Raw genomic sequence first — 15,578 nt, forward strand, 5'->3', positions numbered from 1 at the left:
TGATGCTTCACTCCCGAAAAATGTTAGTACCATCCCGGATGACTTCCTCAAAGGCTGCACAAAAGGTTCCATGCCTTGCCTCACCTATTTGACCCCCCTACAGAGATAGTGAGTTTTTATGTGTTGCTGTAGACATTTTCCCATGGAAAAGTGGTTAATAAATGTGAAGAGAAAGTGTATAAACCCAGTCTCAGTGGCTGAGATGGTTCCAGACAGCAGTAGCTAACCTGCAGCTTCCTTGATTAACACATCAGAAACCTTTAGCCCAGCTTTGGAGGCAGATGGGACATGGACAGATAGGGATTCTCTAGTTTTTAAGGGGTATGTGTGCTAAAAGAGATTGAGAACCACTGTTCGAGAGTGTTTCTCCAGTTGTAGGATGTATAAAACTTGTGTATGAAACAATTTGTACTTGTATTTTGGGTGTAGTGGACCTTTAAGATGAATATACAAATCAGTTAATATTAAACACAGTATACACCAAACACCTGGTTTATTAGAATATTTATTACCTGAAGAATAAAGCAACTATAAATAGAAGAGTAAATAAATTGCCCCAGTTACTGCCAATATACAAGATGGCTTATTTGAGGCTAATACTGAGATATACATTGTCAATCCAGTTCAATACAGTAGGGGTAAAGAAAATACTGACCTCCACGGTGACAGATTTGGAGGAAGGGTGTTACCCCAACCTGAAAATTCTGCACATCTATAGAATGTTACTTTCTGCATCCTGAGTTTCCAATGTATAACGTCTAACTTCCTGAGGTCCAGTCACACATACTAATGCAAAGGGATCATATGGATTTCCGATCTATAACTGATATCATAAACTTCAGGTGTGGCAGCGTTGTAACAGATTCTTACATATCAAGGGTGTCAATGTGAAATAGAATAAAGCCATTTTCAAACCACTGGGAAAACAATAAACGAAATGGAGGACTAGAAACAGATGCATATAAGCAAAACAGACTGCGGAAACATTTTCTGTTTATTTGTAACACCATGAAGCATTGAATTAATGAATACTGATAAGCAGACAGCACAGGTCTGCTAATCTCAGGTATTCCACTGCGAGATGAAGTTATAAGATGCCATCTCACACTTGTTTTTCAATTGCAATTAAGCAGCTGATTTTAAAACATTTTCAACACAGAGAAATTCAGCCCAGTCATTTGAATTAAAAAACAAGTGTTAAAAGCAGGACAGAAACCTACGACTCCATGATGTGGGTCATATAATAGTAGGAACTGCTTAGAAGAGGCGGCTGCAACTGAAGCAAAAACAAGGCAATGTCATGGAGACACATCCCTTTATCTCATTACCTATTGGCATCTCTTCATGACAAGACTGGAGTAATGGGAATCTATAAGTGCAGTTACATCTCTTGCTGAAGAACTCCTTACAAAGCACATATGTGAATGTAACTGGAGTGAAATAAGGCCAGCTAGACTGTATACATATAGGGCAGTATAGTGGGTACAGAATGCACAGAGTAATACAACAGAACAACATCTTATTGCATACATGTTTGGGCTCCCAACAGCACCTTTATGGCATGATGCATATAATCCCTAAAGTGCTAGAAGCATGGCTTTCACATTGTCATCATATGTCCCTATTGAGCAACAGGACGGAATTCCAATATTTATGGTGTTCTGGATAGATGCTCAGCATAGTGTCACAATGACAGGTCCAGCATCAGAGAAAAGCGGTGTAAACTTTTCATTTTCAATACTGTTTAGACTTTTGGCAGAGGTTACCTGTATCATATTTTTTAGTTGCAATATTCTAAGGAATCTGGGTTTGGTAGGGAGAGACACATTAACAAACAGACTTGAAAAGGATTATGGGGTTAGCAGCAAAGTGCAGAGACAGACTGATTTAAATAGGAGTGCAGATCTGCTCTGCAAACAATGCTAGAGCAAGTAACTTATATCTCACAGGAAATGTGCGTCTTAGCAACTGTGCACTACAGTACCTTTTATGTTACATAATACCTGTACACATCATTGTTTATACTTGTGCTGCATATTATATGTTCATTAGTAAAGAGCAATGTTTGCTCAAGAAACAATGTAATGCACATATCTAAAGTGAACAATGGTCTGTCAGTCTGCAGGAAGGACAGGCATTGAAAAAATGTATACGTCTGCATAGCACCACCAGCCAAGAACTTACAATTCATGCAGGATGGGCAACCTTCAGCACTGACTGATTGCAAAGTATCATGGGAACTATAGTTCAGCAACAGCTAAAGAGCCCTCCTTGCCTTATATATATATATATATATATATATATATATATACATACATACATACACCTATCTGGTGGTGTTACCCATGAAATGGGGAAAGAGAATTACTGAATTTGCCTACAGATAAATGCATCCATGGCTGTATCAACAGCACTATACATACAATATATGTGTAAATAATATTTAATGTATCTATGTGCATGTCAACGCTATAAAAGCTTATCCATGAAGCAGTCTGCTCAGACCCGACATTGGATTAGTGTTATAAGTTAGTTTACAACTGGCATCATGGGACAGTGTGAAAAAAGTGCTCTGACAGGCATTATGTGGAATGCAGGAAGTTAGTGTGAATAGCTGTAAATCTGGGCTCTTTATGTATCACTTCCCACTGGCCCTTTCCCAGCACTAATATCTTGCTTTGTTCTCTGGATACGATTAAATATCTCTTTAAACAGAGCTTTATATTCTGGTTGGCTCTGTTCCAGCCTCCGGTCTGCAGCCTCTAGCTGCAGCGTCAGTGCCCGCTCAGGCTCAATCTCCTCTGCAGGAAGGTCTCTGCTAGAACTGTCTCTTGACACTGGCCGGGAAGTCTGCACTCCAGCATGGCAAAGATTGTCATCGTGCCGCCTGCATTTGGCCAACAGCTCCTCATATCGTTCCAACAGTGCATGATACTGCTCGTCTACTTCACGCAGGATGGACATGCCACGACGCCTTGTGTTGTTGGCATGTAATGTGTAATTTCCCTCATGTCGGCTAGCAGCGTCTCTTCCCACGATGTCGTTCAGAGCTGTGTCACTGCAGCTTTTCCTGACTGCTGAGTTTGGAGGGGTCTGATTCCTGCTCACATCCCCTTCTCCATTTAATGGCTCTGGGTCATCCGTTTCTGGGGTTTTGTTAAGTGGTTCCAGCAATGCCTGAGAAAGGCTGTCGCCTTGGCCAAGCAGGTAACGCTTTACCTGTTGACATAGGAATAAATCAATTAATCACTTAATACTACTCTCTTTATATATAAACAGAATGCACTCAAAGAATTCTCTTTCCAGAAAACAAATATAGCAAGTATGAATATTCGCTGATTACTTTAACTATAAGACACATATCTGTGATGTTTTCTACCAGCAAACTATTCCCCCCCAAAAAAGGGTTGTTCAGACAAACTGGTTAAAACCGTGAAATTTAAACAATTTATCTGAACAATATATAGCGATTATAGGCGATTATCATTTGCTCCTATACATTACTAGATTTTCATTCCACCTAACTAACTAATTGGACGGTTGGAAAGATAATCTTAAGGTATATGGTCAGCTTAACCCTAACCCTATTCCTAAAATTTCTACTGTCAACATTTTAACTGTGTCAATATTTCATGTGTCAACATTATGACATTCATCATTACAGTGTTGCCCTTTTTGACTATCAACATTGAGATGGTTGACATGATGACTACATCTCAGGGAAAGGAAATACAGGAAAAGAAGTTGCTACAATCCACAGATTAGCATATTAATATTTCTCTTACGTCCTAGAGCAGGCCTGGCCAACCTGTGGCTCTCCAGATGTAGTGAAACTACACATCCCAGCATGCCCTGCCACAGTTTTAGCATTCCCTAATAGCAAAACTGTGTCAAGGCATGATGGGACTTGTAGTTTTACAACAGCTGGAGAGCCACAGGTTGGCCAGGCCTGTCCTAGAGAATATTGGGGTCCATTTAGTACCATGGGGTATAGACGGGTCGGTATCCGGACTCCAGGTCGACAACAAAAAGGTCGACACACCTTAGGTCGACGTCAATTGGTCGACACACCTTAGGTCGACATGGACAAAAGGTCGACCGGAACAAGGTCGACATGGGAAAAGGTCGACATGAGTTTTTCACAATTTTTTTCTTTTTTGGAACCTTTTCATACTTAACGATCCACGTGGACTACGATAGGAACGGTAATCTGTGCCGAGCAAAGCGGAGCGAAGGCACCATGCGAGGGGACGCGGTGCACTAATTGGGGTTCCCGGTCACTATACAAAGAAAACGACACCAAAAAAACATAAAAAAATCATGTCGACCTTTTGTCCACGTCGACCTTTTGTCCACGTCGACATAAGCTATGTCGACCAATTGGTGTCGACCTTTTTGATGTCGACCTGGAGTCCCAGACCCGACGGGTCCACTAGGAGCCATGGGCACTTTAATAATTTGATAGTGTGGGCTGGCTCTTCCCTCTATGCCCCTCCTACCAGACTCAGTTTAGAAAATGTGCCCGGAGGAGCCGGTCACGCTGAAGGAAGCTCCTGAAACGTTTTCTGCTTTTATTTTCTATGTTTGTTGTTTTCAGGCAGGGCTGATTGGAACCAACCTGCTTGCTTCGTGGGACTTAGGGTGGTGGCGGGGGAGGGGAACAGCCCAACCTCTTGAAGGGTTAATGGTCCCGTTCCCCGCTGACAGGACACTGAGCTCCTGAGGGAACTATTCGCAAGCCCCACCACGGCGACCGTACATTCCCGCAGCACGCCGCCACCCCTAACAGAGCCAGAAGAATGAAGAGTGGTGAGTCCTGAGCCGGCTTCCCGGTTAGCGGGGCGCCGGCAATTATGGCGGCACAAAGGTACGGAGACACACGGCTTCTAAACGGGGTGGAATGCGTCTCCAGACACAGTACACAACTGCGTCTCAGTACACTGTACCCAGACTGGCAACACAGCCTTAAAACGGTTTCTCTCCAGTTTAAGCACCAGATTCCTCAGCCAGTATAAAAAAGCGGGAAGGCCGCGCGCCATTGAAGGGGCGGGGCTTCACTATGAGAGGATCCAGCAGCTCACCAGCGCCATTTTCCCTCTGTAGTGGACACAGACGCTGACAGGACAGGGACGCGCAGCTCCTCCGGTGTGACTCTGGATTACCTCAGCGGTATCAGGGGGTCATAGCAGGGGGGGGAGAGCGACTATTAGTGTACTAAGTCCCCTATCAGGGTACTTAGTCAGCGACCCGACTAAGCTTGGCATTAGCGATAACGGCGCGGTGGGGGCTGGCTACAAACAACTCTGTGTCTCCCTGAAGGGCTCTTTGTGGGTTAATTGTGATTAACCTTTTCCTGTGTGTGTGTGTGGCCTGTCAGATTTACATTAAGTCAGGCAAAGAGTGTGTTTCTTGTACAGTGGAGTGTTCCTCTTCACCAGGGGGCTCACTGTTGGGTACTCAGGGTTCACAGGCTAGCGGTGCTGAACCGGAGTGGGTTAATTCTCTCAAAGGAATGATTTCCACTCTTTCTACAAAATTGTATGAGAAAGAGACGCAATACTTAAAACAGACTGTGGATGAGTTTATGAACAGAGACTTAGGGGGTGATTCCGAGTTGTTCGCTCGCTAGAAGATTTTAGCAGCATTGCACACGCTAGGCCGCCGCCCTCTGGGAGTGTATCTTAGCTTAGCAGAATTGCGAACGAAAGATTAGCAGAATTGCGAATACAAAATTCTTAGCAGTTTCTGAGTAGCTCGAGACTTACTCCTACACTGCGATCAGCTCAGCCCGTTTCGTTCCTGGTTTGACGTCACAAACACACCCTGCGTTCGGCCAGCCACTCCCCCATTTCTCCAGACACTCCCGCGTTTTATCCTGGCAAGCCTGCGTTTTTCCGAACACTCCCAGAAAACGTCCAGTTTCCGCCCAGAAACACCCACTTCCTGTCAATCACACTCCGATCACTTCAACGATGGAAATTCTTAGTTCGGACGTGAGTAAATCTACTAAGTTTTGAGCTAAAATACTTAGCGCATGCGTACTGCGTACCATGCGCATGCGCATTTTCGCCTTAATCGCTCCGTTGTGAAAATCGGCAACGAGCGAACAACTCGGAATGACCCCCTTAGTCCCCAAAAAAGCGTCTCAGTCCCCTCCCATTTGTCCGCAAAAGCGATCTCTGGCCCAAATCCTGCAATCTGACTCTGATGCTGATGGGTCAGACTTGGAGGGGGGGGGGGATGTGGCTCTGTCACACGGAATAGAGGCTCTTATAGAGGCCATCAGAGATGTTCTGTATATTCCTGATAAGGTGTTAGAGGAGAGTGAGGAATCTTATTTTAATATAAAGAAGAAGTCCTTTTCCTGTGTCAAAGGAATTGAATACCCTGTTTGAAGAACCATGGGTTAATCCTGATAAGAAGTTTCAGATCCCTAAAAGGTTGCTCTCATCTTTTCCTTTTCCTCTGGAGGATAGGAAAAAATGGGAAAATCCAACGATAGTGGGCGCATCAGTCTCTAGGCTGTCACGTAAAATTGTATTGCCTGTTCCTGGTGCAGCTTCCCTAAAAGACTCGGCTGATCGTAAAATTGAGACTACACTCAAATCATTGTACACAGCTGCTGGGGTGGCCCAAAGATCCACTATTGCATGTGCGTGGATCACTAAAGCCATTGCAAAATGGTCAGGTAACCTAATTGAGGAGGTTAGATTCCTTATCTAGGGGGCAGGGACGTGCGGTGAGCTAAATAGCTCAGGAGGCACTGGATAGCACCAGAGCCAGATTTACATGCAATATATGAGCCAAAGCGTAGATCTGTGCATTATGGCCCTCATTCCGAGTCGTTCGCTCGGTATTTTTCATCGCATCGCAGTGAAATTCCGCTTAGTACGCATGCGCAATAATCGCACTGCGACTGCGCCAAGTAATTTTACAATGGAGATAGTATTTTTACTCACGGCTTTTTCATCGCTCCGGCGATCGTAATGTGATTGACAGGAAATGGGTGTTACTGGGCGGAAACAGGCCGTTTTATGGGCGTGCGGGAAAAAACACTACCGTTTCCGGAAAAAACGCAGGAGTGGCCGGGGAAACGGGGGAGTGTCTGGGCGAACGCTGGGTGTGTTTGTGACGTCAAAACAGGAACGACAAGCACTGAACTGATCGCAGATGCCGAGTAAGTCTGAAGCTACTCTGAAACTGCTAAGTAGTTTGTAATCGCAATATTGCGAATACATCGGTCGCAATTTTAAGAAGCTAAGATACACTCCCAGTAGGCGTAGGCTTAGCGTGAGCAACTCTGCTAAAATCGCCTTGCGACCGATCAACTCGGAATGAGGGCCTATATACAGGTGCAGCAGTATAAACTCCTGGAAATTGGGTGAGTCTTGATCAGAGATGTGCGGAAAAGTTAGCCAGGTGAGGCACTGCCTCACCTGCCATAGACTTTTTACTCCAGAGTTTTGGCTATAAAAATGATTAGCATAATGCAAAGATGATATTTCAAACATATTCTTTGTATTTTTCATATACCTTATACAGTCAAAACTCAGGCACAAACGTTAGTATGACAGGAAAGGCTCTGCCTCACCTGCATCACCCCACCGCACGCCACTGCTAGGGGGGGATGTTGTCTTACTCCTGCAGCATATACAGGACTCTGCAAACTTTATGGTGGAAGCCATAAAGAAAATAGGTGTGCTTAACACACGCACCACCGCTATGGCAGTGTCGGCACACAGGGACTTGTGGCTACGCCAGTGGACTGCTGACGTGGACTCCAGGAATGGCATGGAAGGCCTTCCATTCACAGGATAGGCCTTGTTTGGAGATGAACTGGACAAATGGATCTCCACAGCTACTGCGGGTAAGTCTACGTATCTTTCTCATACGTCCTAGAGGATGCTGGGGACACCAAAAGAACCATGGGGTATAGACGGGATCCACAGGAGACATGGGCACTTTAAGACTTTCGAAATGGGTGTGCACTGGCTCCTCCCTCTATGCCCCTCCTTCAGACTCCAGTTTTAGAATTGTGCCCAGTGAGACTGGAAGCACCACAGGGGAGCTCTACTGAGTTTCTCTGAAAATACTTTTTGTTAGTTTTTTTGTGTTCAGGGAGGCTGCTGGCAACAACCTCCCTGCTTCGTGGGACTGAGGGGAGAGAAGTATGACCAACTTCTAGTGAGTTAATGGCTCTGCTTCTGGCTACAGGACACCATTAGCTCCCTGGGCAGCTTAAAATCCACAGCATAAACTGGCAAGAGAGGACATTAGTGCAAAGGCACTGTCCTAACCCCCGCCAGTATAATCAGTATTACAAAGAGCGGAATGGAAGCGCGCCATTAAGGGGGCGGAGCTTTGTCCCCACAGCTCACTCTGCGCCATTTCATCTCAGCTGGCTGCAGAGACGCTGGTCCTTCCTCACACTGCTGAACAAGTATCAGGGTGCAAAACGAGGGGGGGCCAGGTTGTTTGGTGTAATAATATAATATAAAAAGCGCTACAGGTCTGGGGCATTTTAGTAATCGCTTCAGACCCATTGATTTGGCGCTGGGGTGTGAGCTGGCAAATTCCCTCTGTGTCTCTCTGACAGGCTTTTCTGTGGGTCTGTCCCCTATAAGCCCAGTGTGTCTGTGGGTGTTTATTACACGTGTGTCGGCATGTCTGAGGCTGAGTGCTCTTCAAAGGAGGAGGCTGTATTAGAGACGCAAAAGGAGGTGGGGGTGACCATGTCGGTATCGCCGACTCCTGATTGGGTAAATGTGTTGAATGCTTTGAATGCTAATGTAGCTCGTATTAGTAAGAGATTAGACAAGTCTGAGTCTCAGACCCAGGCATGGAAGAAATCTGTGGAAGATATGTTATTGCAAAGTCAGGTTCCCTCAGGGTCACAAAAACGTATGCTGGCCCAGTTGGAAGACACTGCTACCGACACAGACTCTGATTCCAGTGTCGACTACAGCGATTCCAGATTAGATCCAAAGTTGGCAAAAAGCATTCAGTACATGATTGTGGCGGTTAAAGAGGTATTACATATCACTGAAGACCCGACTGTCCCTGATAAAAGGGTCTGTATGTATAAAGGAAAGGAAACCTGAGATAACGTTTCCTCCCTCTCGTGAACTGAACACACTATTTGGAAAAGTCTGGGAAGGTCCTGACAGAAAGTTTCAGATTCCCAAAAGAATTACGGTAGCTTATCCATTTCCCTCGGCAGATAGGGAAAAGTGGGAGTCACCACCCACCGTGGACAAGGCTCTGTCACGTTTTCTAAAAAGGTGGCGCTCCCGTCACCTGACACGGCGGCCCTTAAGGATCCTGCGGATCGAAAACAAGAAACTACGTTAAAGTCCATTTATGCGACCACAAGTACGCTACTCAGACCTGTCATTGCATCTGCGTGGGTAAGTAGTGCTATCGAAAAGTGGGCAGACAACTTGTCTTCTGAAATAAATACCCTAGATAGGGATAGCGTCCTCTTGACGCTGGGTTATATCAAGGACGCTGCAGCATACCTTAAGGAAGCTGCGAGAGATATTGGTCTTTTGGGATCAAAGGGCAATGCCATGGCAGTCTCAGCTAGACGAGCGTTGTGGATTCACCAATGGAATGCTGATGCTGATTCCAAGAAAAGTATGGAATCTCTACCATATAAAGGTAAGGCTTTATTTGGTGACGGCCTTGATGATTTGGTATCTACAGCTACCGCGGGTAAGTCATCCTTTTTGCCTTATGTTCCTCCACAACAAAAGAAAACGCATCACTATCAGATGCAGTCCTTTCGGCTCAATAAATAAAGAAAGGGCCGAGGTTCTTCCTTCCTTGCTACTAGAGGAAGTGGAAGAGGTAAACGATCACCAGCCTTGTCAGGCTCCCAGGAGTAGAAGTCCTCCCAGGCTTCTGCCAATTCCACCGCATGACGTTGGGGCTCCTATGCGGGAGTCCGCACCGGTGGGGGCGCGTCTCAAACTCTTCAGTCAGTTTTGGGTTCGTTCGGACCTAGACCCATCGGTTTTACAAATAGTATCCCAAGGGTACAAGCTGGAGTTTCAAGATGCTCCCCCTCGCCGTTTTTTCAAATCGGCCTTACCAGCTTCTCTTCCGGACAGGGAGGTAGTTTGCGACGCAATACAAAAGTTGTGTCAAAATCAAGTTATCGTCAGGGTTCCCCAGTCACAACAGGGAGAAGGCTTTTATTCGAGCCTGTTTGTGGTCCCGAAGCCGGACGTCTCGGTCAGACCAATCCTAAACCTGAAATCCCTATTTCCACCTAAAGAAATTCAAATTCAAGATGGAGTCTCTCCGCGCAGTGATCTCCAGTCTGGAGGAAGGGGATTTTATGGTGTCGGTAGACATAAAGGATGCCTACTTACATGTTCCCATTTATCCTCCGCATCAGGCTTACCTGAGGTTTGCAATTCAGGATTGTCATTACCAATTTCAAACGTTGCCGTTTGGTCTGTCCACGGCTCCGAGGATTTTCACCAAAGTGAGGTCGGAGATGATGGTTCTCCTTCGCAAGGATGGAGTCATGATCATCCCATACTTGGACGATCTCCTGATAAAGGCGAGATCCAGGGACCAGTTGGTAAAAAAAGTTGCACTCTCCCTGACAGTCCTTCAGCAAGATGGTTGGCTCCTAAACTTGCCAAAATCACAGTTGATTCCGACAATGCGGTTGTCGTTTTTGGGAATGATATTGGACACAGAACTACAGAGAGTCTTTCTTCCAGTGGAAAAGGCTCTGGAACTTCAGAGTCTGGTCAAACAAATTCTGAAGCCGGCAAGAGTGTCAATCCATCAATGCATTCGGTTGCTGGGGAAGATGGTTGCGGCCTACGAGGCCATTCAGTTTGGCAGGTTCCATGCCAGAGTGTTCCAGTGGGACCTGTTGGACAAGTGGTCCGGGTCCCACCTACACATGCACCGGAGGATAATCCTGTCTTCCAAAACCAGGGTATCACTCTTGTGGTGGCTGCACAGCTCTCACCTCCTAGAGGGGCGCAGGTTCGGGATACAGGACTGGATCCGAGTGACCACGGATGCAAGCCTCCGAGGCTGGGGGAGAAAACTTCCAAGGAAGATGGTCAAGTCAGGAAACTTGTCTCCACATAAATGTTCTGGAGTTAAGGGCCATTTACAATGGTCTTCTGCAAGCGGAACATCTTCTTCGAGATCTACCTGTACTGATCCAGTCGGACAATGTAATAGCAGTAGCGTACATAAACCGTCAGGGCGGAACGAAAAGCAGAGCGGCAATGGCAGAAGCCACAAGGATTTTCCGCTGGGCGGAAAAGCATACAAGCGCTCTGTCAGCGATCTTCATTCCAGGAGGAACGAGGACCTGTTACAACAGGGGCCCTGCGTGTATCAGGACTTACCGCGGCTACGTTTGACGGCATGGCGGTTGAGCGCAAAGTCCTAGCCCTTAAGGGTATTCCCAGTAAAGTCATTCCCACACTTATTCAGGCCAGAAAAGGGGTAATGTCTAAACATTACCACCGTATTTGGAGAAAATATGTTTCTTGGTGTGAATCCAAGGGGGCTCCTAAAGAGGAGTTTCGGCAAGGACGTTTTCTCCATTTTCTACAAGCAGGTGTGGATGCGGGCCTAAAATTGGGCTCAATCAAGGTACAGATTTCGGCCTTATCGTTTTCTTTCAGAAATAATTGGCCTCCCTTCCAGAAGTTCAGACTTTCGTGAAAGGCGTGTTGCACATCCAACCTCCATTTGTGCCTCCAGTGGCACCATGGGATCTTAATGTGGTGTTGCAGTTCCTTCAATCGCATTGGTTTGAACCTTTACGGAAGGTGGAGTTGAAATTCCTCACTTGGAAAGTGGTCATCCTGTTGGCCTTGGCATCTGCAAGGCGGGTGTCTGAGTTAGCGGCCTTGTCTCACAAGAGCCCTTATTTGATCTTCCATGATAAAGAGCTGAATTGAGGACACGTCAACAATTTCTACCGAAGGTGGTTTCCTCTTTCCACATGAACCAACCTATTGTGGTGCCTGTGGCTACTGACGCCTTCGCTGAGTCAAAATCTCTGGATGTGGTCAGAGCTTTGAAGATTTATGTCGCCAGAAAGGCTCAGATTAGGAAAACAGAGGCTCTGTTTGTCCTATATGCTCCCAACAAGGTTGGGTGTCCTGCTTCCAAGCAGACCATTGCACGCTGGATCTGTAACACGATTCAGCATGCTCATTCCACAGCTGGATTGCCGTTACCGGAATCGGTAAAAGCCCATTCTACTAGAAAGGTGGGCTCATCCTGGGCGGCTGCCCAGGGGGTCTCGGCATTGCAACGTTCTACAAGTTTGACACCTTGGCCGATGAAGACCTTAAGTTTGGTCAATCGGTGCTGCAGAGTCATCCGCACTCTCCCGTCCATTCTAGAGCTTTGGTATAACCCCATGGTTCTTTTGGTGTCCCCAGCATCCTCTAGGACGTATGAGAAAATAGGATTTTAGTACCTACCTGTAAATCCTTTTCTCTTAGTCCGTAGAGGATGCTAGGCGCCCGTCCCAGTGCGTACTGTATCTGCAGTCATTAGTTATGGTTACACACCTGTTGTGTTCTGTTTATAGTCAGCCTGTTGCTGAAATTGTTCATGCCGTTGGCTTGTGTTCTGTTGAATACCACGTTGTACGGCGTGCTTGAGGTGTGTGCTGGTATGAATATCAGCTTAGTTTAACAATAAATCCTTTCCTCGAAATATGTCCGTCACCCTGGGCACAGTTCCTATAACTGGAGTCTGGAGGAGGGGCATAGAGGGAGGAGCCAGTGCACATCCATTTTGAAAGTCTTAAAGTGCCCATGTCTCCTGCGGATCCCGTATATACCCCATGGTTCTTTTGGTGTCCCCAGCATCCTCTACGGACTAAGAGAAAAGGATTTACTGGTAGGTATTAAAATCCTATTTTCTTCCGCAGCCCCCCCGACCAAAAAGACTTATTCTGCTTCGGACGGCCAAGTTCAAGGGCAAATCCAGAAGTGCTTCTACGTCTTCCAGCGGTGCAAGAGGTAAACCACGCAAACTGCAGGTGCTCAGGAACAGAGCTCAGGCTCTGCTTCCTCAAAGACTTCAGCATGATGGTGGACCGCAATGCCTGGAAGACTGTCAGGTGGGAGCCCGACTACAATTCTTCAGTCATATCTGGTCAAATTCGTGCCAGGATCCCTGGGTCATAGATCTTATTTCCCAGGGCTACAGACTGGAGTCCCAAGAGCTCCCACCTCACAGATTCTTCAACTCAGACATGCCAGTTTCACAAGAGGCAAGTATAACTTTACAGCATGCCATCCAAAAACTGGTACAGACTCAGGTCATTGTTCCAGTTCCACCTCATCTACCAAACAAGGGATACTATTCCAACTTGTTTGTAGTACCGAATCCGGACGGTTCGGTAAGACCGATTCTGAACCTCAAGTCTTTGAACCCGTACTTAACGAGTGTTCAAATTAAAGATGGAGTCTCTGAGAGCGGTGATCTCAGGTCTGGAGTTGGGGGAATTCCTAGTGTCTCTGGATATCAAGGATGCGTACCTTCATATTCTGATCTGGCCGCCTCATCAGGCTTATCTACGGTTTGCACTGCAGGACTGTCACTACCAGTTCCAGGCCCTGCCATTTGGTCTCTCCACGGCACCGAGGGTGTTCACCAAGGTGATGGCAGAGATGATGTTTCTACTCCACAAACAGGGAGTGAACATAATTCCGTACCTGGACGATCTCCTGATAAAAGCCCCGTCCAGGGAAAGGTTGCTGGACAGCATTGGTCTCTCAACAAAACACCTCCAGGATCACGGGTGGATTCTGAACCTTCCGAAATCTCACCTAGATCCAACACGGAGGCTCCCATTCCTGGGAATGATACTGGACACGGAGTCACAAAAGGTGTTCCATCCGTTGGAAAAGGCATTGGTAATCCAGTCGATGGTTCGGGATGTCCTGAAGCCAACCCGGGTGTCGGTGCATCTGTGCATTCGCCTTCTGGGGAAAATGGTGGCCTCTTACGAGGCACTTCAATACGGCACTTCAGCTCGATCTGTTGGACAAATGGTCCGGATCGCATCTTCACATGCACCAGAGGATCAGTCTGTCGCCAAAGGCCAGGATCTCCCTTCTGTTGGTGGCTACAGTCTTCTCACCTCGTCGCAGGACAGAGGTTCGGAATTCAGAACTGGATTCTGTTAACCACAGACACAAGCCTTAGAGGTTGGGGAGCAGTCACTCAGGGGGTGCAGTTTCAGGGAAGATGGTCAAGTCAGGAAGTCATCCTTCCAATCAACATTCTGGAACTCGGGGCAATATACAACGCCCTTCTGCAGGCCTCACATCTTCTTCAAGATCGGGCAATTCAGGTCCAGTCGGACAATGTGATGGCGGTAACATCCAACCTCCCTTTGTGCCTTCCACGGCACCTTGGGATCTCAATGTGGTGCTGCAGTTCCTCCAATCAGACTGGTTTGAACCATTACAGGAGGTGGACGTAAAATATCTTACGTGGAAGACCGTCACACTGTTGGCCTTGGCTTCAGCAAGACGTGTGTCGGAGCTGGGGGCTTTGTCTCACAAAAGTCCCTATTTGGTTTTCCATGAGGACCCAGAACTCATCAGCAATTTCTTCCTAAAGTGGTGACCACATTTCACATCAACCAACCTATTGTGGTTCTGGTTGTCTCCAACACCTCTGCTACTTCAAAGTCTTTGGATGTTGTGAGGGCTTTGAAGGTGTATGTGAAAAGAACAGCTTGTCACAGAAAAACGGACTCGCTGTTTGTTCTTCATGATCCCAATAAGATTGGATGTCCTGCTTCAAAGCAGACAATTGCACGCTGGATCAGACTTACTATCCAGCATGCTTATTCCACGGCAGGTTTGCCATGTCCAAAATCTGTACAGGCCCACTCTACTAGGTCGGTGGGTTCTTCCTGGGCGGCTGCCCCGGGTGTCTCGGCTTTACAGCTCTGCCGAGCAGCTACTTGGTCAGGTTCGAACACGTTTGCTAAGTTCTACAAGTTCGATACCTTGGCCTCTGAGGACCTTCAGTTTGGTCAATCAGTTCTGCAGGAACCTCAGCACTCTCCCACCCGGTTTGGGAGCTTTGGCACATCCCCATGGAACTAAATGGACCCCAGTATCCTCTAGAACATAAGAGAAAATAGCTAAGTCGAGAAGGTTATTTGAAGGATTGCCGCGCCCTCGAGAGTCGCAGTGGTGATATCTACAGGGAGTCACTCAACTCCCTAGAACATGAATACACACAAAAAAATTGAGAGATCACGTCTGCGCTCGTCAGGATAAACTACTAAGGGGGATGAAGTTAGGTATGTACAGTGTCTAAGAGAAAATTAATAAAGTATGGGTTACGTGGTGTTGTTACAATATGTAGAACCGTTTTCTTCCTGTCTGTGTCTTAATTTCTAGTTCTCCGAGTTGATACTGGAATGAATGAATGTTCACGATCACGTCCACTGTGGAGTAAAATTCTCCTTAGGGGTGTCCCAAACAGTTGTTCTCCGAGTTTTCTCCTGTATTCGCGTCCGGGGTATCGGGATAATTCTTATCCTCAATAAT

At 46.6% G+C, this 15,578-nt stretch overlaps 1 protein-coding gene across 1 annotated transcript in view; it reads right to left on the reverse strand.

The window, feature by feature from the left end:
- Positions 1-476: 476 nt before the first annotated feature.
- The window catches only part of CDR2L (cerebellar degeneration related protein 2 like), a 41,303-nt gene continuing 26,201 nt past the window's right edge, over positions 477-15,578 (reverse strand). Inside the window, exon 6 of the mRNA XM_063960667.1 lies at positions 477-3,219. Coding sequence (XP_063816737.1) covers positions 2,632-3,219 — 588 coding nt within the window. The 3' untranslated portion in view covers positions 477-2,631. The remainder of the gene's footprint in view (positions 3,220-15,578) is intronic.

The sequence above is a fragment of the Pseudophryne corroboree genome, chromosome 3, assembly GCF_028390025.1.
Source record: "Pseudophryne corroboree isolate aPseCor3 chromosome 3, aPseCor3.hap2, whole genome shotgun sequence".
Lineage (NCBI taxonomy): Eukaryota > Metazoa > Chordata > Amphibia > Anura > Myobatrachidae > Pseudophryne > Pseudophryne corroboree.